The sequence below is a fragment of the Microtus pennsylvanicus genome, chromosome 6 (assembly GCF_037038515.1).
Source record: "Microtus pennsylvanicus isolate mMicPen1 chromosome 6, mMicPen1.hap1, whole genome shotgun sequence".
Taxonomy (NCBI): Eukaryota; Metazoa; Chordata; class Mammalia; order Rodentia; family Cricetidae; genus Microtus; species Microtus pennsylvanicus.
Genome location: NC_134584.1, coordinates 84,220,732 through 84,247,679, shown reverse-complemented (window position 1 = coordinate 84,247,679; position 26,948 = coordinate 84,220,732). Strand labels below are relative to the sequence as shown.

The 26,948-nt window shown below is 43.2% G+C and overlaps 2 protein-coding genes and 1 non-coding gene across 5 annotated transcripts in view; 2 read left to right on the top strand and 1 right to left on the bottom strand.

Annotated features, from left to right (window-relative positions):
- The first annotated feature begins 4,010 nt into the window (after positions 1-4,010).
- On the top strand, positions 4,011-4,114 carry LOC142853201 (U6 spliceosomal RNA). The gene has a single exon (XR_012911125.1). It is a non-coding gene; the product is annotated as a U6 spliceosomal RNA (small nuclear RNA).
- Positions 4,115-9,064: 4,950 nt separating this feature from the next.
- Scoc (short coiled-coil protein) lies at positions 9,065-16,056 on the top strand. Of its 2 annotated transcripts, none has more exons than XM_075976595.1 (4): positions 9,065-9,240; positions 12,246-12,317; positions 12,771-12,854; positions 14,508-16,056. In XM_075976595.1, the coding sequence occupies exons 2-4, from the start codon at positions 12,296-12,298 to the stop codon at positions 14,648-14,650; spliced, it is 249 nt and encodes an 82-aa protein (XP_075832710.1). In that variant the 5' UTR covers positions 9,065-9,240; positions 12,246-12,295; the 3' UTR covers positions 14,651-16,056. The 2 variants fall into 2 exon arrangements, with proteins under 2 accessions (XP_075832710.1, XP_075832709.1); XM_075976594.1 differs by having other exon boundaries at positions 9,120-9,240; positions 13,840-16,056.
- A 7,942-nt stretch (positions 16,057-23,998) lies between these two features.
- Positions 23,999-26,948, bottom strand: part of Clgn (calmegin) — a 37,645-nt gene continuing 34,695 nt past the window's right edge. Inside the window, exons 14-15 of one of the 2 annotated variants that reach the window (XM_075977889.1) lie at positions 25,479-25,603; positions 23,999-24,859 (exon numbers count right to left, since the gene is read on the bottom strand). In XM_075977889.1, the coding sequence (XP_075834004.1) occupies positions 24,779-24,859; positions 25,479-25,603 (206 nt within the window). In that variant the 3' untranslated portion in view covers positions 23,999-24,778. The remainder of the gene's footprint in view (positions 24,860-25,478; positions 25,604-26,948) is intronic. The other variant, XM_075977888.1, reaches the window with a different exon arrangement.

Sequence of the window (26,948 nt, the reverse complement as noted above, 5' to 3'; positions counted from 1 at the left end):
CCTGTCCGGTAACATCAGCCTTTATGACTGGTTAGCTACAGAGGAAGGGCGTGACTATAACCTAGGTTACCAGAGGGCGGGGCGAGGGATGCAGGAGTGGGTTGCGGAGGACTAGTGGATTTGCTGACTTACTGGGTCTTAGTGGAGCCTGAGGGGGGTTGTAGGAACTGAGACCCCTTCAGAAACACCTTCTTTCTTTAGACTTTATTCCACATAACGGAAAGCTTTAGTGAGCACTGTGGAGGGGAACTTGAGATAGCCTTTTTCTCAGACGGCTTCCCAGCTGTCTTTAGGGGTGGAATCGGGAGCCAGCTGGAAAAAGACAGACTAGGAAACTTCTGCTTAGATTTTAGTCAGTTGCTAGAGTTTGAGCCCTAAGGAGGAATTTGTCTGCATAATGTCTGAACCGAGTAGGAGAGTCATTAAAAGAAAGCTCATTTGGAAGTAACTGCCAATATATGTTCACATTTGGAACTTGTGTTAAAAAGTCCTACTCATTGGCATTCTGACACCGTATTCTATGCACTCAGCTTTTAGCTGTATAGGTTTGCAAACAAAACAATGGCAAATGGGATCGTAAAGTCTTTCTAAATCAAGGGAACAAGCAAACATCTGTGTCCAATTAGACGCATGAATATGGCCTATAATGTCATTTTCTGAAATAAAACACTATACTACGTTCTTTATCCATATATGAGTTAAAGTACCGAGAGACAGGCAGTTTCCACTTCCAGGTGAGAAGTTTCAAGTGACAGATTTGCCCAAACATTTTCTCTGACCTTGAATTCTGCTTGATGTTTACATATTTGGGTTGTCATCACCCGAAACCAAGGAAATTCTGCATGTTGGTCATGTGTGCAAAATGATGTGGGCCCAAGTCTCCTGGAGATACAGATGGAATCATGTATATTCCTGTCACTCTGTGACCCAGAGCCTGGAGACTGACTTCCACAATCTTTCCCCATTTCTTTCAAGATCTCCATTTTACAACTTCTCCTTAAAGGGGCACTACAACTTTTGTTTGGTTTAAACTAAAATAGTTGGTTAGGGGGAAATTCCTGATCATTAATGAAAATACCTCACACATTGTTGAAGTTCAGAAAATAAAAGAAAACTCTTGCTCTACAACCAAATGTCCTTACTGTTTACTTCTTGGCCAAAGACACTTTTTTGGATAGGCTGTCTAACACGGGTTGTTTCTGTATGTTCAGTCACACACATTCTTTGCTGCCTATGGTCATCTTTCCTGTTCTTTCTCACAGGAAACCATTTTTTTTTTTTTTACAAAATGTCTGAAATCTATCTCAACACATCAACACCATCGTTCATGTTTTGTTACAGCCATTAAATGTTTGTCTGTTTTTCTTAGACTGTGAGTTCCTCAGAAAAAAACTAAAATTCTTGAACGATTAAGAACTATTGTTAAAAACAGGGCAATGAAGAGACAGAGGTGTCAGATGCAAGTGGGACTTTGCATGTGTTTTTAAGCTGGAGTTCATTTTTGGTGAAACTTCTACTCAACAGTAGAGAAATCAGAAATACTGAGTTTTTCACTTAAATGTGTTCTCTTATAAAGGCTCTGCTTTATTTCAAAGATGTTCTTACTTCTTTCCTTCCTCCCTCCCTCCCTCCCTTTCTCCCTCCCTCCCTCCCTCCCTCCCTCCCTCCCATCCTTCCTCTCTCTCTCCCATCCTTCCTTCCTTCCTCCCTTCCTTCCTTTCTTCTTCCCTCCTTCCCTTCCTTCCATCCTCCCATCCTTCCTTCCTTCTTCCCTCCTTCCCTCCCTCCCATCCTTGCTTCCTTTCTTCCTTTCTTCTTCCCTCCTTCCCTCCGTCCCGTCCTCCTGTCCTTCCTTTCTTCCTCCCTTTCTTTCTCTACAGTCTCTGTGTGTAGACAGACTGGCCTAAAATTCATAGACATCCACCTGCTTCTGCTTCTCCAGTGTCCCACAGTTGATAGTCCCTGACTTTAAAGCAAGATCTGTTGAGTTTACAGGGCTCTGCAATGAATTCAGAGAGAGAAAAAGGGCCTGTAAAACCAGGGCCTGAAAATAAAGTCCCCACCATGTCACTAGGTGGATAGAGATGGAGACCCCGGCCCCTCCTTTTGTTCTGCTCAGGTTTCCCATGCAGTCTTCTCATTCTCTCCTGAGTAGCTGGATCTTTGCTTTGCCTATCTTGTTCCTAATGTATAAAATTTTATATATTACACACACACACACACACACACACATATGAGAGAGAGAGAGAGAGAGAGAGAGAGAGAGAGAGAGAGAGAGAGAGAGAGAGAACGAGAACAGAAGAGGGCATCAGATTCTCTAGAATTGGAGTTATGTATGGTTGTGGGCTGCCATGTGGTTACTGGGAGCAAACCCAAGTCCTTTGGAAGAGCAGCCAGTGCTCTTAACTACCATCACCCCAGACAAAGAGGAAAGAACTTAGACATGTAAGAGAGGGATATGGGAACGGATTTTTCATGTGTTGCTAACATAGGCATCAAATTCCGACTTTATCTCTTCAGATGGGGCCAGAGAAAAACATTGGTAAAAGAGATGTTACTGCTTTCATATGTCCTTAGTGACCACTTCCTGTGAATGTAGCTGCTACTGGAGAAGCAATGTAATGCTATCGGCCTTCTAATCAATGAAGATGGAAGGATATAGACCCAGAATAAGCTACCTAGCAACATTTCATGGCCCCGAGTATCTAGAGGGAAAGTGGCTACCACTGTTAAAAGCAGCAGGCCTGATACAGAAATGACCCAACTTCAGGATAAAAGCTAATCCAAGGATGGTATTAGGCTGGCAAGGCCTAGAAGGGCATGAGCTATGACCTGCACATGCAATGCACCCACACTCAGATGCTGGAGTACAGGTCACACACAGACCTGCACACGCCTGACTCACACTCAGGTACAGGAGTATAGGTCACACACAGACCTGTGTATGCATGCACCCACACTCGGATACAGGAACACAGATCACACACAAATATTACTGACATACAAAAAGATAGACAACAGTTGATAATACTTCACAGTTTCTTGTTATGGAAGCCTGTTGGTAGAATTTTACATTTCCATAATAATATTGATATTGCTGATTATAAATATTTATTATGTTGTATATAATACAGTTTGGACAAGGGATTACCCCCTCCTTACGGATTGGGTGGGCAGTATGGACAAGGGATCACCTCCTCCTTACAGAGTAGGTGGGCTGTATGGACTGGGTATTACCCTTTCCTTATGGAGTAGGTGGGCAATAAGGAGAAGGGATTACCCCCTCCCTCAGGCCTGAGTTGCTTTTGTCCCCAGAAAGTTGGACCATGCCACAATTTTGGACCATTTAGAAATCCTAAAGTGTACTTTTAGAGAAATGTCAGTATCCTGAGTGAGCTGTCCTCATCTTCTTACATCCAAGTCCCCAGATTCTTGCCTGTGAACTCTGGTTCAGCAAAGGAGCCTCCTTTATTCTTCCTTCTCTCCACGATGAGATTCTGGTTGTTGACCTGCATACTGTGCCTTCTTATTCCTTAATCCTGGTTTGATCTTTATGACCATGGGCCTCTTGTAGACTGTCAGAGGCGTCCTGTGGATGGTAGCTTGAAAGAAAATGGCCTCTATAGTTTCCAAGATTTGAACACTTGATCATCAAGAATGACACTATTTGAAAGGCTTAGGAGGTATGGCCTTGTTGGAGGAAGTGTGTCACTGGGGATGGGCTTTGGTGTAGAACTCTTAGCTACTTCTTTAGTCTGCCTGCCTGTCACCATGCTTCCCACCATGATGTTAATGGGCTAAACCGCTGAAAATGTAAGTAAGTCTGCAATTAAATACTTTTTTTTAATAAGAGTTGCCTTGGTCATGATGTCTCTTCACACCCACAGAACCATGACTAGGACACTTGTTAACCAGCCTTACCTTCATGGTACTCTCTACTGCACTGCCATATAAATATGATAAAACAATCTCTTTATTATGTCATATTTGCCTGTAATAATGTCTCTTTGGTGCTTACTTCTTCAGCACACATACTAAAACTGTACCAATACAGAGATTAGCATGGCTCTGCACAAGAATGATATGCAAATTTCAAGTGTTTATGGTGACCTATGTGTGATTTTCTTTGGGGCTAAACAGTTGTGGGGTACCGGGCAGGACAGAAACCTCAACAAACTAGCCGGCCCCTCTTGTTATAGAATGGCACCCAACTTGGATAACTACATCCACAGAAAGCCTGATAGCTTGGGAAAGACTAGAGCAAAACATTTCGGTTTTCAGCCATAGCAAAAAAAAGAAAGAAAGAAAGAAAGAAAGAAAGAAAGAAAGAAAGAAAGGAAGAAAGGATGGAAGAAAAAAGGAAGAAAGGAAGAAAGAAAGAAAGAGAGAAAGAAAGAAAGAACGAAAGAAAGAAAGAAAGAAAGAAATAAAGAAAGGAAAAGGAAAAGGAAAAAAAAAAAGGCTGAGCTGTTTTAAAATGCAGGCTTTCTGGGGCATCCTGCCAGGGAAAACTCTGACTCTTTCAAGCAGACGGTCCTGACTATGGAGCTATGGACACAATGTTGTAGCCTGCTTCCTAGCAAGGACCTTGAAATGTCATAGGAGCTTTTCAGTATTGTTTATACACTGTTGTAGCTTGCTTCCTGGCAAGGACCTTAAAACACCATAGAGTTGTGACAAAAAACTTCTCCATATTCCTTAGCAAATTAAAGACCCATGTTGTCAGAAAAAGAGAGATATACAGTAAAGAGAGATTCAAAGAGGAAAAATACCTCTAAATGGTTAACAATATGTTAAAAATATATACAGGCTAAAGGTTAAAGTTCTCAGAGTTAAAAACAAAAAGAAAGAGAGTAGCTTGGGAGGCAGAGACAGGCAGATCTCTATGAATTCAAGGATAGCCTGGTTTACAGAAGGAGTTCCAGGACAAAGATACATAGAGAATCTGTCTCAAAAAGCCAAAAGTTAAAAGGACCCGCTCACGTTATAGATTTTGTTCCCCAGCAATGAAAAAAATCAGACACAGCAGTCAATGACCATAATCCTGCACTCCTAGAGGCAGGAGGACTGGAAGTTCAAAGTCACTCTTGGCTATCTGCGACATCTCAAAAAATTACATAGAATATATTTACACAAAAATGCATATATAATATAAATTTAATATCTAGCATTTTATTACACGTTTATAGCATTTTTAATTTATTTTATTATATATAATATACGATATATTTATGGAATCTATAATGCAACATGCATATTATATAAAATTAATACACTATAAGTTATATTTATGTTAATGTTGCATATAAAAATGTATATGCTATATTTCTAGTATATCATAGATATTTATAATATATTTTAATATACACATGTAAATACATAAAGATTTTACACACACACATACACACAGACAGATAGACACACACAGACAAATGTAACAGCCTCAAACCTTAGCACACTGGCTCAATGATGGAAGAACCATTCAGGCCTTGAAACCCAGCACACAGGCAGCAGCACCTGCCAGAACAAGAACAAGGACCCAATCAATCAAAGTCCATAGTTCTGGGAAAGTCTCTAAGTGTACTAACCTGGCTTTGGGCTTCTGCAGTTCTGCTTCTGGCTAACTGTTCTTGTTAACTGAGGTGTGTCCACCCCAGATGTGATCATCATGTTTCAAAGCTCGCCTTGAGAAAGGCTCAGGACTGCACTTGTGTCCCAGACGCCCAGTGTAGTCACCAGCCAGCTAATAGAGACTTCTAGTGATTTGAACCCAAGTCTGAATAGTTATCTCTGGTGTATACCTCACAACACACACACACACACACACACACACACACACACACACACATAGAGACTTGCACACACACACAACATGCACAGACACACACAGAGACACACTCACACACATACACAGACACGCACACACGCACAGAAACACACACGCACAGACACACACATACACAGACATGCACACATGCACATGCACACACGCATATGCACACACATATGCATACGCACAGACATACACACACAGAGACATGCACACACACACATCCAAACATTGTTGCAGTATTGTCTGCAGCACAGACTGAATTCTTATGGGATCGCTGAACTGAAAATCATGACACAGATCTTTTAATGTTCTTTCTTACTGACAGTATTTTGCCACGACGGAAAAAGCTACTGTGTGCACAGGTTGACTGCACAGCTGTAATTTTCATAATCTGTAGTGGATTTTCTAAACTTTTTCTTCATTTTTGCTTCTTTCCACCTAGATGCCAGTAACTTGTAAGGATTATATGCAGCCCGAGTCTTTCTGTCGTCAGCAGACTTCAGCTGTGCCCGTTTGACCAGCCGGAGCCATGCTAGGTCTCACGTGTTCCTGTGTGTTTATATCAGTGAGAGGCGAAGCAAAGGAGGCTGCCAGTGACCACGGTAAAGAAAATGCTGGGCAGAGGGTATCAGGCCCCGGTGCTTCGTAGGACTCCATGATGGAAGTGCCATTCAGGCTGTAAATCAGCATGGGGACGGACAGTGCATCTGCCAAAAACGAAAACAAAGACCTTATCCATCACAGGCCATAGATCAGGGGAAGTCCCTAAATGTACTAACTTTGCCTTTTGGCTAACTGTTCTTGTTGATGGAACATGGTTTCTGTACTTAAAAAGCCCACCCTGAGAAAGCTCCAGTTCTATAGTGGGGTCCTGTACACCTGCTGTAGGCACTGACTGCCTAATAAGAGCTTTCCATTGGCTTAAAGCCATGTTTGAGACGTCTTCTCTGGTGAAACCCCACAACAAGAGCAGATAATTGGATTCCCCATTTTGAATCTGCACATTGCAGCAAGAGGAACTTCTGATATGTTTCAAGTTTCAGTAGCAAACTAACGTGTGTGTGAAGGAGCTTACTTAAAACCACTCATTTCTGCAGAATGGATTCCTGTAATTCCAGCTCTCAAGACACTGAGGCAGTAAGATTTTACCTTTAATGGCAGCACTCAGGAACAGTGTGAGTTCAAGGCCAGCCTGGTCTACAGAGTGAGTTCCAGAACAGGCTCCAAAGCTACACAGAGAAACCCTGTCTCAATAAACAAACAAAACCAACCAACCAAACAAACAAAAGAGATTTATTTGAAAAGGAAGAGTCCAGGAGAGCGGCTGCCTCTGCCAGGGTGGTGAAGGACAGCCAGCAACTGAATAAGCAGAGGGGCTTTTATTGGCTTCTTAGGGGCGAAGTTTTTCCAGAAAGATTTTTCTACTTAGGGATTGGTTAGTTTTCCTGCTCAGGGATTGGTTGGTTTCGTTGGTCAGGGGTAGAGTAGCCTCTGGTTTCAGGGCCAAACTGTGTTTCTTTCACTGGCTCTTTTTAAGCTTTTTGGCTCTAGTTTTGGGGCCAGGGTGTGTTTCCTCCACTGGCTCTGGTTTCAGGGCCAGGGTGGGTTTCTTTGGCTGGCCTTTTCCCCCAACAGGACTTCTGTCCCTCTTAAACTGTAAGCTCCAAATAAACATTTCCTTCTATAAATTGCCTTTTGTGCTTTGCCACAGCAATAGAACAGTAACTAAGATGCCATCTTTCTGTTTCATGTTTTCCTCGTTAATTTTATGGTTTCCTCATAAGAGTCTGGAGTGGAATCCTGACACAGGATCTATGCAGCCCAGACTGATCTCCAACTCACAATCCTCTACCTCCATCTCTGGGGCGCTGTAAACTTAGGTGTGTGCCAGCAAATCTGGAACAAGAGGTTTTCACTTTTGATTACTTCTTTCTGCTTGTTTTTTTTAAAAAAATTATTCTTCATTTCCTAATTTCTTAAAGGGAATACTTAGATTATTGATTAGAACTTTTCCTTGATTTCCAAGAGAAGCCTATAATAGTAAGAAAGATGCTAAGCACTCCTCCGGCTGCATCCACAAAGTTTGATGATTACATTTAATATTAATTAAATATGTTGGTTGTTCAATCAAACATTTTATATGTTCACAGTTAAACTTAATTGAAATATTTTCTCATGACTGTCCCCGAGATTCACAGTTTGTTTGAAGTGTATATTTTGATTCCCAATTATTTAGGAATTTCAAAGTATCTTTCTCTTACTGATTTCTCTTGATTTCAAATTTAATTTCTCGGTGGGTAGAGAAAATAATTTGCGTGATTCCAATTATGTAAGTTACTTTAAATTTATTGATGTTTCTTATCTGGCAAGAGGCCATTTTGGGGTCTGAAGAGATGGTTAAGGATGGTCCCTCTTGTAAAGAATATGAGTTCAGGTCACAGCACTACTGGGAGTTGTAGCAATGGCTCACCAGTTGGGTGCTCTTACTTAGGAGGCTGAGTTGGGTTCTCAGAACCTACATCAGCTGATTCACAACCACCTGTAATCCCTGCTCCAGGGATCTGATTCCCTCTTGTGGCATCTGCATGCACCCCCCCACACACATATTCATGCAATTAAAATCTTATATAAAAAAGAAAATTAAACATAAAACCATACGTATATATGATCACACACACACACACTATATATATATATCTTTCTCTGTCTCTCTCTCGTGCGCGTGAAAGTGAATGAGATCAGGCAAACGCTGATCTAAGGCATCATGAAGCGGTCAGGAGAACTGTAAGCGTAAAGATCGTCCAGGATGCGGTGGTACAAAGAGAAATATCCATTAATGGTACATGCTTTACGGTTCTCTGACTTTAAAAATTTTAAAAAAACAAAAACAAAAAAGGAAATGCGATCCTAGAATTGAGGGGCTTTTAGAATTGAGGAAGGGCAGACTGTAACGTTCTGCCCAATCTATTTTGAATGTGCTCAAACGTCTCTCGCTCTGAGTCTGGCAGTAGCAATTTACAGGATAACTTTTTTTAACCTAGAACGACTTCCAACCACTCTTTTCCGGCTCCCAGAGAGACAAAAGCTGCTCAGCGAGGTCCGCCGTCTCTGGTGCGTCATCTCTTCTGTGATTGGTCGCTGCTTCTCCGGGACACGCCCGACAATCCTGATTGGGTGTCAATGCCCTTTTGTTAGGGCAAAGGTGGACCCCGGTGCACGGCCGTGGGCCTGCCGGCAGCCAACGCGCAGGCGTACAATCTCGCGTTCGGATTGGTGGAAGCCCGCCTCCTTGGTCGGCGCACGCTCCGTGGGCCGGAAGGGCGGAGCTGCCGCTGTCAGTTGGTGGGAGAGCCGCGGCCTGAGGCGTCCTGCCCATCCCGCCCCCTTCCCGGCGCCTCAGACGCTAGGTGAGGCGGCCCGGGGCGGCGAGGGCCGGGGCCGGGGAAAGCGCTCGGTCCAGCCGGGGCCCTGCAGGCGGGGTGGGCCGGGGCGGCGGCCTGGGCGCGGGATCGCGAGGCCTAACGCCCCGCCGAGCCCTGCGCAGCCTCCTTCCCGGCCGGCCGCACGCAGCGGGCTGTGTGGGAAGAGGCTGGCGGTGCCCGATCGGGACACTGTGGGGGTGCGATGGGCCCAGGAGGTGGGAGAGGACGCGCTGCAGCCCCTGATAACCTTCCAGCTCGCGGCAATCCTCCAGCCTCAGCCACCCGAAGCTAGGGTTGCGTTGTAGGCGTGGTGACCCATGCCTGCCTGGGGTGGGACCTCTTTGCTTGTGCCTGGGTTTGTCTCTTTGTCAGCTTTTCTCAAGCATTCTGTGGAACAAATATTGGGGAGTAGGTTTGGGAAGGAGAAAACTCGTTCCGGAAAAGCCTAGATTTCTGTTGTACAGTCCGCCTTGACGGTGGACTAGCCGTAAAGGCAGACGTCCCCGGACCGTTATCTGTTTCTGAGAATCAAAGCTGTGCGTAGGTGTACCGGTGCCTGTATGCTCCAGTGATTGAACAGGATGCAGCTAGGTCTCTGGAGATCTAACTGAAGTTTGAAATCCTTATTGACCATGCAGTTCCTCGATTTCTGTAGAATTTGAGACCCCAAAAATATCAAAGCAGAACATGGACAGATAGAAACAAATCACACTCGAGTGGATGGAGCTTGAAGCAAATGAATTTTTTTTTTTTTTTGATTTTCGAGACAGGGTTTCTCCGTAGCTTTTGGTTCCTCTCCTGGAACTAGCTTTTCTAGACCAGGCTGGCCTCGAACTCACAGAGTTCCGCCTGCCTCTGCCTCCCGAGTGCTGGGATTATAGGCGTGCGCCACCTCCGCCCGGCTGAAGCAAATGAAATTTATCTTAGTTGTTTAGTTTGTGGAAATGCCAAAGAAGCCGAGTTTTTAAAAATGTTTGATAGACACAGATTAGGACCTTGATTATGTCTTGGCTGTGAAACAGTAGGCAAGGCCCCTGGCCTGTATAAGGTTTAGTACTCCCATCTGTGAACTGCAGTTTCCTTTGTTTTGATAAAACTATATATGTGAAGTGTTTCGTGCATTGATTTAGTGCCTTGGGCACTTAATTTTTAAGAATACTTGTTTACGGGACTGGAGAGATGGTTCAGCGGTTAAGAGCACTGACTGCTCTTCCAAAGGTCCCGAGTTCAATTCCCAGCAACCATCTGTAATGAGACTTGGCACCCTCTTCTGGCGTACAGCCATACATGGAGGCAAAATGTTGTATACATAATAAATAAATTAAAAAAAAAGAATACCTATTTACTGGTAAGTGATTGCAGCTGAAACCCATCAGTTGCAGGTGCGGAAGGTCCCGTGGTTGACTTTGGATGGATAGTAGGGAAATGTCAACTTCACATCTGAGATGTGCAGCTGAGCTGAGGTGGAATGGCGGGGAAAACAGACTGGCCATGACTCAGTGGCTCTGGGTGACCACTGAGATGTGGATCAGGCCACTCTCAGCTTTGGCCCTGGGTTCTACTACGACACTTTGGCCACTTGGTTTTTCTTCCGTGCTCCAAACAAGAATCTGGAGATGAGAGGGTAGCGGTTAGCATCTGTTGCATGCTCATGAAGTACACAAACACATTTGAGCTCAGCAAATTCTCAGAACAGACCCACAAGATACATGGTTATTAGCTCCATTTTATGCATGAGGATGCTGTGGCTGAGATTTTAAAACTTGGGCAAAATTTCAGAGCCTGTAATACAGAGTGAAGGTTTAAGTATTGGTCATCCAAATCTGTGTTTTTCAATTGCTGTGCTAAACATGTTGAGAAGAGGTCTTAGGAGTACAGTGTGAGCATGTAGTGGTGTTTAAGTTAATCCTCGTTATTGCTTTCTGTGTCTCTCAAGTCTTACTCTCTACTCTTTCCCCTTCCTGCATCTAAAGTATAGAAGTTACAGATTCTCATCCACTCACAGGCTAGGTGCACATAGGCACTGAGAATTCCTGTGAGTTTCAAAGAAAAGTTTTAAAGCTCTGATGTAGAGAATCTTAGAAAATCATGTTTTCAAAGTCAGGGTCGCTGGTAAGTCAAAGATATCCATGTAACTCTGTGTGTGTGTCTGTGTGTGTACACACGTGCTGTGCTTGTGACCCCACACATCACAGACATGGCAGTGCATGTCACCTCAGTGCTAGGGAGGTAGGTAGAGGGTAGGCCTTTAGAGCTTGCTCTAAAATCACTGTAGTGGAATCGGTGAGTTCCAGGTTCATTCAAAATATATCTTAAAAAATAAGATGGAGAGGGAGCAAGAGAGACACCCAGAGTGGACTGAGGCCTCCACATGTGCACAGAGACATGCACACAGACAGACATAAACACACGAAAACAGCTTTATGTCGATTGAAAGTTTGAACATTGTTTAAATGGAGAGGAATACTTTAAAAAAAATTACCATGGAGATTAGTTTCCTTATATTGTTATACATTTGATATTTTGAATTCTTAAAGTGTGATCCTCAAATACTATAGTAGCTTGAATAACTTTAAAATAAAAATTTGAAAAAAATCTTGTAACTTACTTTCTCTGGAGTGCAGAGGATCTCTGTGAACCGAGGTGGGAAATGTGAGAAAGCAGTGTTCAGGCTGCTTGGGAGCATGCTGAGTTTTACAGCCTTCAGTGCTGTGTGAAGATGCTCAATAGCTTTCATGCTGAGAGCTGCCCGAGAGTCCGCTTTTGTATTTGTACACTGGGCATTCTGTCTCTGAAAGAATTGTCCTTAGTAAAAAGATTTACAGTGTTTTTGAGTTTTTAAAGTATTGTTCTGTGTATGTCCTTTGCATTTCAAAGTGCATGTAAGTAAGGCATGGGGAGGGTTCCTCTGTCACATCCTTTAACTACCTTGTCTCTGGAAGGACAAGTTTATATTTTACTCTTGTGTCTGCTTCTTTCTCTTGCTGCAGACCATTCATCAAACAGAGTGCATTCAAGAGCTGCAAGTTTATTACCCAAGATGATGAATGCTGACATGGATGGTAAGGTCTTTGTTCTTCTTTGTGTGTGTGCTTCTGGCTTTCTGTATGCTTTTGCTTTATTAAACAATGGAAAGGGCAGAGAAACAATCTTTATGAGGTTTAGGTTAGCTGGGCAGTGGTGGCATATGCTTTTAGTCCCAGCACTTAGGAGACAGAGACAGGTGGATCTCCAAATTTGAGGCCAGGCTGGTCTACAGAGAGTTCCAGGACAGCCAGGGCTACATAGAGAAGATTTAAGTGTAGCTTCTTTCCCATTTACTTCAGAAAGCATCCAAGGTGGCTTCCGTTCTGTAACTGTATGGCAAGTTCAGCTTAGTGCCCGTCTACCCTGAAGTGTACACGGTAATTAAGACAATGCTTATAAAACGTTCTGCAGAATTTTAAGTGTTGCATGCCAAAACAGTAATAAATAAATTTACTTATTAATAATAAATTTAACACTTTTGATTACAGCAGTTGATGCTGAAAATCAGGTGGAATTGGAAGAAAAGACTCGACTTATTAATCAGGTGTTGGAACTCCAACACACACTTGAAGGTTAGATTGCATTTAGTAGTTTTTGTGAATGACATTCAGTTAACTTCAGAGTCCATGTTAATAGTTGGTGGGGTTTTATTTGTTTGCTTTGTTTTTGTTTTTTTGTAAAAATAAAAAAACGTTATTTGTACATGTGGGCAGATGTGTGTGCAGGGCACCCTTATGGAAGTCAGAGGCTGACGTGTGGGAACATTCCTCCCATCCTGTGGATGTTGGAACTGACCTCAGGTCACCAGGTTTGGGTTGCAGGTGTCTTTACCCAGTGAGCCATGTTGCAGGCCCCAGTTGTTTTCTCTTTCTTGCTGTTATCTACAGCCTTGCCTGGTGGTCTAAAGGACACATTTGCCTGAGTAAGACCAGTCACTGCTCTCATACATCCTCCTTAAGGTGTTAGCAAGATGCTGGCTTACCGCGAGAGCTCTTTTTAATCTGGCAGTGTGTTCCTGAGCCTGCTTCAGGAAGGCCCCATTAAGATGAAAAGAAACATTACTTCTAGAGATTCAAATTGATGGGAGATTTGTTTTCATTTCCTAGTTTCCTTCCATAAAATTACTAGTGCCACCAACATGTCTTCTGATGGTCAGTGTCATTAGGTATTGTTAAGTTTGGGGCACAAAGTGAGCAATAGCTTCTCATTGACAGTGACAGCTCTACCCAGATTGTCTGCTCGTCCTCTGCTTTACAGGCCTCCTTTAGTTGCCTTTCTGTGTGGCTCATCTCCTCAGTTCCTCAGGCCTCTGCTCAGATTACCCTCAGAGAATAGTTAACTCTAAAAAAGACTTCTTGGAGCCGGGCGATGGTGGTGCCTTTTTGGGAGGCAGAGCAGGTGGATCTCTGGGAGTTTAAGGCCAGCCTGGTCTACAAGAGCTAGTTCCAGGACAGGTTTCAAAGCTACAGAGAAACCCTGTCTCTCAAAACCAAAATAAATAAATAAATACCTTTTAATCTGCTTTTATGACCCTTAGCCATTTTGCTTTTTCTCCAGAAAAAAGTGTGACATACTGTATATTGACATACTCGGTGTTTCCTCCTGACACCTGGGTGCTCGTGTTACTGAATGCACGTGTGCTCACATGTAACCATGTTCACTGCTGCTTCTGTTGCCGCTGCGCAGTTGTTAGATGTGTGGATGGAGATGACTTTGCACCCGCTCTCCAGGACCTGTATCTGTTGGATTTTTAACTGATGTTTAACTGCTGCTTGGGTCTCACTGAATCTCTGTGGAACCCTGCTGTGTTAAGCTGCAGATTGTAAATATTTCCAGTAAAGACATTATAGTTTCATGTGGCAGGACATGGACCTTTAAAAACATAGTGTTGTCTAACCACTGTAAGCATTAACATGAATACTGTCTACAGACTGAGTCCCATGGGAAGCTCTGTCAACAGGCACCATCTTCTGACTTATACTCAGTAAATTCTTTTTGCTTAAGTCTTTAACCCCATTAATCTGAATTGAAAAGCAGAAAATTTATGAATTGTGATACTTATTTATTGGTAGTGCTTGGGGTCAAGTCCAGGGTCTCACACATGTAGGCACTGGGAACACCCTTAGCCTGGTCTCAATTTTTTAAGGATGAATCTTGCATTTTATAACATGGAATAATTGACATGATTTTATTGATAATTATATATATATTTTTTTTAAATATAGATCTTTCTGCAAGAGTAGATGCAGTTAAGGAAGAAAATCTGAAGCTAAAATCAGAAAATCAAGTTCTTGGACAATATATAGAAAATCTCATGTCTGCTTCTAGTGTTTTCCAAACAACTGATACAAAAAGCAAAAGGAAGTAAAGGGTTCACCTCCCTCTTGTCATGGAGTTGCTGCTTTTTTTTTTCTCTTTAAAGCTTGGATATGATCCAGAAGTTACAGTATCCTCCTTTGCTTCCTTGAGTATTTATAAAGAGAATGTCAGATCTAGGTAATATTAACTGCTTAACAGGAACCATCCCTAAGTTAACATTATATGTATTACGTTAGTCTATGACAGTGTGCAAATGTAGAGACTTTATAATTAGAATTACAGATATTTATGAAACTTGAAGATGAATGTTTTGCCAATTTGCTTATATATATATAGGTTTAGCACTGTCTTTTATCATATGCCTAACTCGTAAAATACACAAGAGAATAACCATGTTGTGACAAAGTGACCAAAACCATGTACTGAATGCACAGCTCTGTACCTTGTCCACCGTCGTGTGCCTCTCCTCCATCTGCCTCTTCCTGCCCATCTCCCTGACAGTAACCTGAGTAGTTGTCACCTACCAGAGCAACCTGAACTGTAATTGTTGATTCTTAACCAAAATAAGACACTTTCTTAGCTAAAGCTTGCTATTTGTGATATTTAGTAATAAGATAGGATTGCTGGTTTCTATTTAATCAACTGAAAATAGATTGAAGCTATACAAAATGAAGATTTTCTTTGAAATGTAAATTGTCACATTGAGAAACTCAACACTCTCTTTTGCACAAATAGCCCATTCAGTGTTGAAAAGATGAGAGTGCTGGTCACATGTGTGTGAACAATAGAAAATCTTGAGGAAAGATAGAAAGAGGGGGGAAACTGGATAAACAGAAGTAACCAGCTCCAAATCCTTTCCCTCCAGATGTGTTACCTCTGGCCCACAGTTGCACTTTTGGGACAGTATGAGAGCAGACTAAGTCTGGCTGACATAAGCGGGTTAAGTAAGCCACATGTCAGAGAGAGACCAGTTAAGAATTTGGTCTCAAGATTTGTTTGTACCCAGGAGATGAACTTTTGCAAAATGAATTGAGAGTATATTAGTATCAGAATCATGAATATAAGAGAGTTTTGTATATGTGATACTTGTTAACCTTAGTATTTTATCTCAGTTGTTTTCCCAGAATTTTTGTAAACTCAGCTACGTTGTTTGCATAATTTTAGTCATTTCTTTTAATAATTTTTAAAAATTTAGTTTGTAGCTTTCATTTGATAAAGGAGTTGATATTGAAAGTAATATTGAAATGTTACAATAGGGGAGATCCACTAACGCAACTGATGGCTTAGATTGGGCTGTGCTGACTCGTGGAATTATCTAATGTATTAGTGGTGATAGCTATATGGACATGTAATCCTCACATTGCAGATATTTTGCAACCCTTTTGTGACTGCATTACAAATATTTAAAATTGTGTTCAGGTTATGCTTTGCTGTTTAATAAAAAGCTGTTTCAGAGGTTGTGTGTGTGTTTTGATATAGTTGCTAAGTAAATGTGCAGTGGTACCCTGGGTTTGCAGGGCCACAGTGTAATAATGTATCTTATGTAAGCATCCAAGACTGCTACAGCAGTAACCTTTTATTAAGTGTTTCAGGAGCTTACCTAGCTAGCTGAAGTTCTAGAGAAGGGGCTGTGTTTGCTACCCTCTATTGTTTCCAGCCTAGCTGGCTCTACTGAACAGATTGTTCTGCATCTCCAGTTACACTATTCCATTCACAGGAAAGAGAATGAGAGAATGGGAGTGTGCAAAGTCTAGGTGTTATGGGCCCTGCCTTGAAATGGCACAGTCTCTATACATCCAAAGCCTAGGGTGGCTGATAAATGATTTCTTCCCTGGGAAGCCATGTGTGGTTACAGCTTATCTCTGTGGAAGGAGGTGAAGGACCTGTTGTAGTGATGAGGGAGCAGGCCTGCTTTTCGTCCCACCCGGCTTCCGCACGGCTAGCTTTACACCTGAAATAACAACACACAAATTGTATTCTTTTAAATACTGCTTGGCCCTTTAGTTCTAGCCTCTTATTGGCTAACTCTCACATCTTGATTAACCCATTTCTAATAATCTGTGTTGGTGGTTTACCGGGAAAGATTCAGCATGTCTGACCTGGCAGCTGGCTCCATGGCATCTGCCTCACTTCCCTTCTTCCCAGCATTCTGTTCTGTCTACTCCACCCACCTAATTTTCTGCCCTATCAAAAGGCCAAGACAATCTCTTTATTAACCAATGAAAGTAACACATAGACAGATAACCCTCCTACATCAACCTGTCACTAGCAGTCCAGCTGCAGCTTGATCTTTTGCTACAGAGTATCTGGAACTACTTTCCCTCACAGAGAATGCAATCCAGCACCCCTCATCTAGTTAAATGATAAGCTCAAAATCCAAGAGCTCTCTTGAGATCCCTCAGTTTATCTGTTCTCATTGTTCCCTGGTCTAGAGTTTTATGGGACAGAGTGGTCAAGGAAAAGTTCTCAATATGGAGAGTGGAGTCAAAATAAATCTTCAGATTTGAGGCAATTGTGGAATACCTTGCTGTCACCTGATCGTTTTTCACCATCTTCTGTGCTTCTCATCCCAGAAGTTATTCTGTTCCACCTCATCCCACCCCTCAAGCTGGGAAAGAAGTTCACTTGTTTACTGGGACTTGGTGCCCATTATTTTAAGTCAAGCTCAAGGTTTTTGTTTTTTCTTTTGCTAGTATAACCTCAAACAAACATGAAACCTTTTTAACTAGTTCACATTCATTTCCTGTTTGATTTTGATTGCACAGAGAAGGAGGACAACCTGCAGGAGTCAGTCCTCTCCTTCCACCATGTGGGTTCTGGGGACCAAGCTCAGGAGGTCAGGTTGTACCCTAACTGATGTGGGATATCCTTCTGGATATGTGTTGTTTTTATTAGTTAATGAATAAAGCTGTTTGGGCCAATGGCTCAGCAGAGTAAAGTCAGATGGGAAATCAAAACAGAGAGTAGATGGAGTCAAGGAGACGCCATGTAGCTGCTGAAGGAGAAAGATGCCAGATCCTTACCAGTAGGCCACAACCTCGTGATGATACATAGATTAATAGAAATGGGTTAACTTAAGATGTAAGAGCTAGCTAGGAATATACCTGAGTCATTGACCAAACAACGTAATTAATACAGTTTCTGTGTGATTATTTGGGTCTGGGGATCCAGGAAATGAACAGTCTCTGTTTACATCTGATGAAAATCGTCTTGCTTTGAAGCCATGTGTCTGTGTCAGGCACAGTCAAGCTCTCTTCAGCCTTTCCCCCTAGGATTTGACTTCCTAATAGAGGAGACCACCTTGGGATCAACTGAAATGCAAGGAAAACAGCTCTCACCAGAGCAGAGCTACAGGCTGGAGGTTGGGTCTCTTTGGTGTAACAAGTACCAGAGAAATGGTTTTTTTTAAAAAAATCTTTTAAATTGAAAATTCATTCACTATATTCTGATGACAGTTTCCCATCCCCCGCCTCTCAGGTCTTCCATTTCCCCACCCATCTAACTCCACACCTCTCTCTTTTTGGTTTTTCAAGACAGGGTTTCTCTGTTAACCTTGACTGTCCTAGAACTTGCTCTGTAGACCTGGTTGGCCTTGAATCACAGTGATCTACCGGCCTCTCGTGAGTGCTGGGATTAAATGTGTGCATCACCACTGCCTGGCTCTTTCCCTTTCTATAAAAAACATTTTCAAAACAGGCAAATAAAACCAACCATAGTAGTGAAACAGCAAAAAAGGAAAAGCATGAATAAACATGGAGACTTGAGTGGACGTGGTCAGCGTGTCTGTAACACTAGCCTTGGGGGTGGGGGAGGGAGCAGAGGTGGGCAGACCTCTGGAGCTCTCAGACCAGCCAAGTTTAGCCAATAGATGGGGTCTAGGTTCAGTGATAGACCTGTTCCACAAATAAGGAGAAGAGTGATAGAGGCAGACACCAAACGTTGACCTGTGGCCTCTCCACATGCATGCACACACTGCCACATGCACACACCTGTGCACCACACACAAAACACAGGTGGGAAACCACACAGTGTCTATTTCTGACCCAGACTTTCCTTGGTTCAGTGACCAACAGACCTTAGAGTTCTCATCTAACCTTATCAGTTGTCTGCCAAATCCAGCAAGAATTCTGCCAGGTCAGTTCAGAGAGAATCCCTCAGCTGCCACAGGTGAGGTGACCACCCAGGCTTGCCTTCAGCAGTAACTTTTAGCAATAATCCCCTTACGGATGCCTCTGCTTAGTATGTTTCCATCCCCCAACCCTCCAGCTCACCAATCTCTGCTTGCTACACTAGTAGCTGAGGGTGTCTTAGCAATCGCAAGTCTTGACACGCAGCACAACGCTCCTGCACAGTGGTGTTAAAGTAATTTTCTGTACTACTTTTCTATCTCTGTGATGCTGGAGCAATGCCTGTCAGGAAACAGCAGCAAGCTGCCTGTTAAGGACCAAATGTGTCCTCCTCAAACACACTGAAATCGTGACACACAATGGGATGGAATTGGGCCATGTGACCTTAGAGAGAGATATGATGAAGGCAGAGCATTCGTGTGTGGGGTTATAAAAAGACCCCAGAGAACCCACTTGCCACTTAAGGGCACAGGAAAAGACCACACTCAGCATTTGGGAGGCATAGGCACCTTGCCTTACCTTGGCCTCCAGGACTGTGAGGAATGTGTTTTATTGTTATGCAGAATGTGTTTTGTTACAGCAGCCGGACAGAAAGTGGCACCTCCCACCAGGTCCCAACTGATGTGCTTCCTTCAATCCTGACACTACCATCCCACCCAACATTTGGCTCACATTTCTGCTGCCCACTATTTACAGGGTACCGCAGACCACAATCCCTTAGTTAGGAACTTACAGAACCAGATGCTTCGGAATTTGGCATTTTTCAGGTTTTATAAACTGTTACAACTTGTATAGGGGCACAATTTGGAGCAGTTTGTGTCTGTATCAGAATCTATGAGAATCAGTGATAACTGGGAGAAAGAATGAGTATATAAAATAGAAGCACAGAAAAAAGCCCAGCTGGGAGGTCAGGTTGGGCTGCCGAGTGAGATGGTGTTCAGGTGGTGAAGTTGCTTGTGCAGAGATCGGCCTTTACTTTTGGAACTGTTCTTAAGCAAATTCCTGTGATGTAAAAGTGGCCGACATCAGCTGAGCACTCATCTCCTCTCAGGTTGGATACCTCACCCTTATTTCTGCCAGTTCTTTCCCCTTTAATACATGGTCCTTCCATAGGATAAAAATGAGAGTAGAACCAGGCAGTGGTAGTGCATGACTTTAGTCCCAGTGCTTGGGGAGGCAGAGGCAAGTGGATCTCTGAGTTTGAGGCCAGCCTGGCCTACTGAATGAATTCCAGGACAACCAGAGCTGTTATACAGAGAAACCCAGACCTCCCCCCCCAAAAAAAAAACATTAAAAAAGAGAGTAGAATTTTAGAATTTAAGATTAATTTTATGGTCAGAAGCAAAGGGAAGTGGATCTAAATTCTTTAGCTGTAAGCTTCACTTTGTGTGATAGTGCTGACACCCACTCCTGACTGTCACCAGGAACTTCTCAGTGCTGCCATAACCGATATAACCACCACCAAGTCTCAGAGGTTGTTGTCATTCTAAAGATCGCTTGTAAAGAGCCTGTTACATGACAGCTGCAGACAGACAGACAAACAGGAATAACAGCCTTGCCTCTTAGCTACTTCATTCAGAAAACAACCACAACTGGTTCCACCGAACCCAGAGATTAGTGGAATTTAAATGACAAATTTACTGTAACAAAGACTTAGGTTGACTCTATGACAGCGTCTCTCTAGGTAGCCCTGGCTGTCCTGGAACTCACTGTGTCGATCAAGGTGGCCTCAAATGCACAGAGACCCACTTGTCTCTGCCTCCCAAGTGCCACCACAGCCAGCCCAGAGTCTGTCTTATGACCTAGGAGTTTTGAGGGATACTAGAAGCTGAACTCATACACTGTAACCACTGAAAGTGGTTATCCTGTTTTAAGGTTTCCCAAAGATTTATCAAATGTCTGTTATTAAAATTTGAAAGTAACCCAACGTTTCTACAAAACATAAGATATTGTGGCAGGCACATAAAGATGTTTTCTGGTTCTCCAAGTGTCTCCTAGACTGCCGTTACTAGTCTGTGCACTGGGGCCTTAAGAGACAGACTAAATGTTCCCACAGTGGCTGGAGAGAAGGCTTAGTGTTAAGCTCACACCATTCTTGCAAAGTTCCTAGCACTTGCATGGAATCTTGCAACCTCTTGTAGCCACAGCTCCAGGGAGTTCCCAGGTAAATGTGACCCCATGCAGAATACATATAATTAAAAAATAAAAAGTCTTTAAATATGTGTCCAAGTTTATGTTTTCTCCCATCAGCTTGTCTCATTTAAACTGTCAAGAGGAGATGGTTTCTGTGGTGGTTTAGTGTAATGGTTAGTGCTCTGGACTCTGAATCCAGTGATCTGAGTTCATATCTTGGTGGAACCTCATCAATTCAGACCACGAAACCCAATATAAACGGGCTGCCTTGCATGCTTCAGCATTGCCGGGGGCGTGTTCACTTCATTTCTTAAATGAGAATGGCCCCCATAAGCAAGCATACATATTGGTCCTCAGATGGTGGAACTGTTTGGGAGGGATTAGGAGGTGTGACCTTATTGGAAGAGGTTGTATCACTGGGAAATAGGCTCTGAGGTGTCAAAAGATTTATGCTGCACTGGCTGGTGTTGGGTGTCAACTGGACACAGGTTAGAGCCAGTTGAGAAGGCGCCTCCATAAGATCCAATTGTAGGGCATTTTCTCAGTTAGTGATCTATGAGGGAGGACCCAGCACACGGTGGGTGGTGCCATCCCTGGGCTGCTGGTCCTGGGTTCTGTAAGAAGGTGGGCTGAGCAAGCCAGGGAAAGCAAGCCAGCAAGCAGCTCCTTCCATGGCCTCCGCATCAGCTCCTGCATCCAGGATCCTGCCCTGTTTGAGTTCCTGTCCTGTCTTCCTTCAATGATGGAGAACAGTGCTGAAGTGTAAGCCAAATAAACCCTTTCCTCCCCAGCTCGCTTTTTGGTCATGGTGTTTCATTGCAGCAATAAGAAAAAAAATCTTAACTGAGACACGTGACATTCTCAGTGTGTTCTCTGCCTCTTACTTGCAGATCAAGGTGTAAGTTCTCAGCCGTTCCTGTTACCATGCCTTTGCTGTAATCTTCTGAAACCATAAGCCCTAATTAAACTCTTTTATAAGTTTCCTTGGTCATGTCTTATCACCAAAGTAGAAAAAAAAATGAAGACAGCTTTATTTCCTAACCTTCTCACACTATCGGAAAAGCATGGGACCTATATGCTTTGAGAATAAATGCTTGAGACTGTTGGAAATATGTTTTATTATACAACAGATTTAAGAAATTGTCTAAACTGGGTGATGGTGGTGCACGCCTTTAATCCCAGCACTCAAGAAACAGAGGTAGGTGGATCTCTGTGAGTTCGAGGCCAGCCTGGTCTACATGAACTAGTTCCAGGACAGACACCAAAGCTACACACAGAGAAACCCTGTCTCAAAAAAACAAATCAAAACAAAACCAAAAAAGTAGTCTAAGTCACTTGCTATCTCATCTCTCATCTTGCTAAAGGTAAAAACATATAGCCAAATATCTAAGAGACCTCAGCAGGTGTGTGTCCGGAGTGTGAGTTAACGTGTTGTCTGTTCTGGACAGTTTCTGCTGCACACAAAATCATTTTACATGCATGCATGCACACACATAAGGACAACTTTGGGATTCAGATCTTTCTGACTCGCCATGACCACATGGCAAGCACTTTTGCCCACTGAGCCATCTCCTTTGATCAAGGAAATCATTTTGAGAATTCTAGATTTTCTGGCACACTGAATCCATTGCAGTGGCTCATCTAACACTAGCAATTCCATCTGTGACCCTCCAAATGGAGACGACACCAATGTCATTCTTGGCCAGTGGAAGGGAGCCTCACTGAAGAGTGTTTTCCGGGAAAAGCAGCAGAGGCTGGAGAGCTGGCTCAGTCATCAAGAGCACGAGCTGCTCTTGCAGAGGAGCAGGATGGGAGCTCACAACCTCCTGTGCCTCCAGTTCCAGGACATCTGATGCCCTCTGTGGGTCTCCGTGGGTGCCTGCACACGTGTTCCGAATCCACCAAGAGTTTATGCACACTGGAACACGGCCATGGGGAAAACAGTCACTCTGCTTTCCCAACACTCTGGAAGATGTGAACAATCTCATTGGCTCCTTTCAGTCTCCTTTCGGGAGGTGAAGCTAGGGTGTATTTCCAGTGTGTGAGTTCTGAGCACACCTATGCAAGGGAGCTGTTGACAGGTGGAGTGTGCATATCTGCAAACCCCAACCGTAAAAGTTCCTTCCACAGGGACTCAGTGTTATGGTCGTCCTCTAGTCCTCCTGGAGACTCGAATGGCCCTTCGAAGGGTTGACACACACTGCTGAAGAGTAAAACATTCTCCAGTAAAACATTTTGAGTGAAATGACGCTGAAAAGGTAGCTCGTTTGGGAACCTGTGGGAGGAGAGATGAGCACCCTGGAGTCTGCCTGAGGGACTAGCAACAGGCACTGACAGAGGTCCTGATTGGCTAGCCAGTGAGGGGCGACCATGCAATGCCACTGGATCTGGGAACAGCCTGGGTACTGGCAAGAAGGTATATAAGGTTCTTCCCATTGCTGAATTAATGAGCCTGCTGTTTGCCTTTTCCCTGACTCTCCATGTCTATGCTATTGACTGCTGTGGGACAATGGTCTGTACCCTGTCACTAGAATTTTAAATAAATGCTGATTGGCCAGGCAGGAAGTAGAGGCGGGGCAACGAGAATTCTGGGAAGAGGGAAGTTTCAGTCTGTAGTCATCACCCAGACAGAGTGGAAGCCCGGCACAGAGCAAGATGTGACTGCCGCACCGAAAAAGGTACCAAGCCACGTGGCTAACACAGACAAGAATTATGGGCTAATATAAGTTATAAGAGTTAATAAGAAGCCTGAGATACTAGGCCAATCCATTTATAATTAATGTAGACACTCTCAGACACAGTTGTGAGGATGAAACAGACTCAGAATACATGTGACCTCATTAGCAGAAACTTATGGCAAAAAGACAGAGCTGAAGAATTGGCTTCAATCATTAGAATCCTGCAAAAATAAACGAAGCCTTCCCAGTAATGATCCCTATGGAGTATATAATTTAAATGAGAAAATACCGAGCAGTGGTAGGTAGCACACGCCTTGAGTCATAGCACTCGGGAGGCTAGTAGATCTCTGTGAGTTTGAGGCCAACCTGGTCTACAGACTTCCAGAGTGGTCAGAGCTACAGCCAGGTTACTTAGAGAAACCCCTTCTTGATAAACCAAGAAAAAATTAAATGAAAAAAAAATATTTAAATTTTATTTCAAGAGTGGTATGTGTACACAGTTTAATGAACGAGGTAAGCCATTTGGGCATGAAGTGGCTACAGAAGCTTGAAAAATGTCTACACAGTATAATATTCCATGTAGAATATGCTTGCATAGTACCCAGTGATTGCGTGAGTGACACTTGAACTTGTTCAAGTGACATGCCTGTCAACACAGAACCTCTCCAAGGAACCTCTACGTGAAGTGACCTAACTATAGTGTGACTCAGGCAATGTAAGTGTGGTCACATACAACACTTTAAAGTGCTGACGACATCAAATGATCATACCTGAGCTGGGTCACTTTCAGTCTGTACAATAGAACGTACTCAAATTGTATTATAAAACTAACTTGTATCTTCTTGCATAACCATTTAAGTGGAAAGTCCAACAGGTGACGTTTCTAATAGCAGGTTTGATGACTACATGCTATCTTGCTCTACAAGACCAAAACTATCTTCCAACTATTAAAACCATCACTTCTAAGGATAGTAAGCAATCTCCTGGAGCTCATGTAATGTGCCATTTTTCTTTTATTCTAAATCCAAAGACCAGTTAATTTCAAAGTTGCTTCCCCCCAAAGAAAGAAAGAAGAATCTGAAAGACAAACATTGTTCGATATTTGGAAAGAGTTTGTGCAGATGGATCTGCTGTCCTTCTGGGCACACTAACTTTGGAACGCCAGCTTTCTCTCTCTCAGGGATTTGCAAACTTGACACACGTCAGTTCTCTCTCAGGGATTTGCAAACTTGACACGCGTCAGTCCTTCCGTACCCTCCTCTTGCGCAATGACTTTACCGGGGCGTCTCCAGATCCTGTGCTCTCATCAGCGTCTTTCATCTGCAAAACAACGAAGGACAAAATGTTTCCTTCCCTGTGACCTTAACTGTCGGCAGGCAGGTGCGACCGTATTTCTCGTTCTTTAAAGCGTGTGCTCCAACTGTCCAACGCTGTGTTTCACGGGCTCCTGTCCTTCACGAAGTTGCCTCGCTGTCTTATTTATTTACAAGTGGCCTGATGACATTTTCAAAATAACCCTGTTTATTAAATAAGCATGTGGCAAAGACCACTCCTGCCCGCCCCTGCAGCATTTTCTTTATGACTCTGAATATGGTCTCAATCTCATAGGGAACGGCTGTGCGATTCCCACTGTGGGATTAAACTGCTCATCCCATTGTTGGTGAGGGTGAATTGAGACAGCCGTCTTTTCAGCAGGAGGCCTGCATTTTAGATACTCAGAGATCGCTGTACCTCTTTCCCAACAGAGTTATCATAATTTTCGCCAGCACACTCTACCTTTACATTGTGCGGCTCAGGTGAAGTGCTCCTCTATCAGATGTCACACACGTCACTCCAGTTTTCTGCCTTCTCTATCGCTTTGTTTGAAAATGTCATGGAGGCGCTTACTCAAGGAAACTGGGGGAAGCATGGTGGAGGCCGTTCCTGCAGGGAGGCTTACCTCGTCCTCGGACCCAGACTTATTGAACTTGTTCATCTCTTCCTGCCCCTCTATGGTTTCCCCTTCTTCTTCACTCTTCTCTTTCGGTTCACCAACTTCCTCTTCTAGAGGTGGAGATTTTGCTACTGAAAAGTATTAAGGACAATTAAGGGAGATTAATTTAAATTCCACAATTAAAAAGCAGCTTGTACCCTTCAAAACTAAAAAAATAACCTAGCTAATTGCAAATACTTACTATTTTACACTTATAAAAAAATCATCTTTGAAGTGAAGCAAGTTTGTAAAATTATTATTATGTAATAGACAATGTCCAAATAATTCTCAGCTTTCTGGTAGCCATGATCAGTGACAACTTCCCTCAGGGTGATCTGTCTTCTCCGGCCTGCTGTCTAAGTCAGGGTGACCCCTGTCTTCTCCCGGCCTGCTGTCTAAGTCAGGGTGACCCCTGTCTTCTCCGGCCTGCTGTCTAAGTCAGGGTGACCCCTGTCTTCTTCGGCTGCTGCCTAAGTTATCTTGTAGCCTGCAGGTATCGCCATTCATCTTTGTTATTCACTGGTTCTCCTATGGATTCTCTTTAGCCAAATAGCCAACTTTGTCACTGTCATTATGATAGGACAGGGAGGAAGTGGGGAGAAGGGAGGGGGAGAAAAAGAGGGGAGAGCAGGAAAAAGAAGAGGAGGATACTACCATAATGTGGGATTTCCTTCTGTATGCTGTGATTACCATTGATTAATAAACTGCTTTGGACCTACGGCAAGGCAAAACTTAGCAAGGCAGGGAAAGCTAAACTGAATGCTGGGAGGAAGAAGGTGGAGTCAGGGAGAAGCCATGGAGCTGCCAGAGACAGATATGCTGAAAACCTTGCGGGTAGGCCATGAGCCTCATAGTAAAATATAAAATAATGGAAATGGGCTAAATTAATATATAAGAGCTAGCCAAGGGCTGGAGAGATGGCTCAGTGGTTAAGAGCACTGTCTGTTCTCCCAAAGGTCCAGAGTTCAATTCCCAGCAACCACATGGTGGCTCACAACTATTTGTAATGATGTATGGTGCCCTCTTCTGGCCTGCAGGCATACAAGCAGACAGAATATTGTACACATGATAAATAAATTAATATTTTTAAAAAAGAGCTAGCCAATAAGAAGCTAGAGCTAATAGGCCAAGCAGTGATTTAATTAATACAGTATCTGTGTGGTTATTTCAGGAGTCTGGACAGCTGGGAACCAACAGGTGACCTCCTTACTACACCACTGCATGCAAACAGGAGCATGTCTTGAGAGCTATATAAAGTAAAAACTTAATTTACCAAAAATTAGGTTGAGGAAATAGAAGGCAGTACATGTCACCTCTGCCTTCCACATATTCCACATGCATAGCGTGGGGCAGCGGGAAATGTAAAACTGCCTTCTAAAATAAGGCCCTTCTGATACTGAAGTATTCACAAATTTGCTGTTTGTGAATACCCTCTAA

Excerpts from the sequence above, each read along its gene's own strand:
- Scoc (XM_075976594.1), top strand. The coding sequence starts at position 12,296 with ATGATGAATGCTGACATGGATG. Across the intron at positions 12,318-12,770 it reads GATGAATGCTGACATGGATG|CAGTTGATGCTGAAAATCAG; the intron begins GTAAGGTCTTTG and ends TTTTGATTACAG. Across the intron at positions 12,855-13,839 it reads ACTCCAACACACACTTGAAG|AAAAAAGTGTGACATACTGT; the intron begins GTTAGATTGCAT and ends CTTTTTCTCCAG.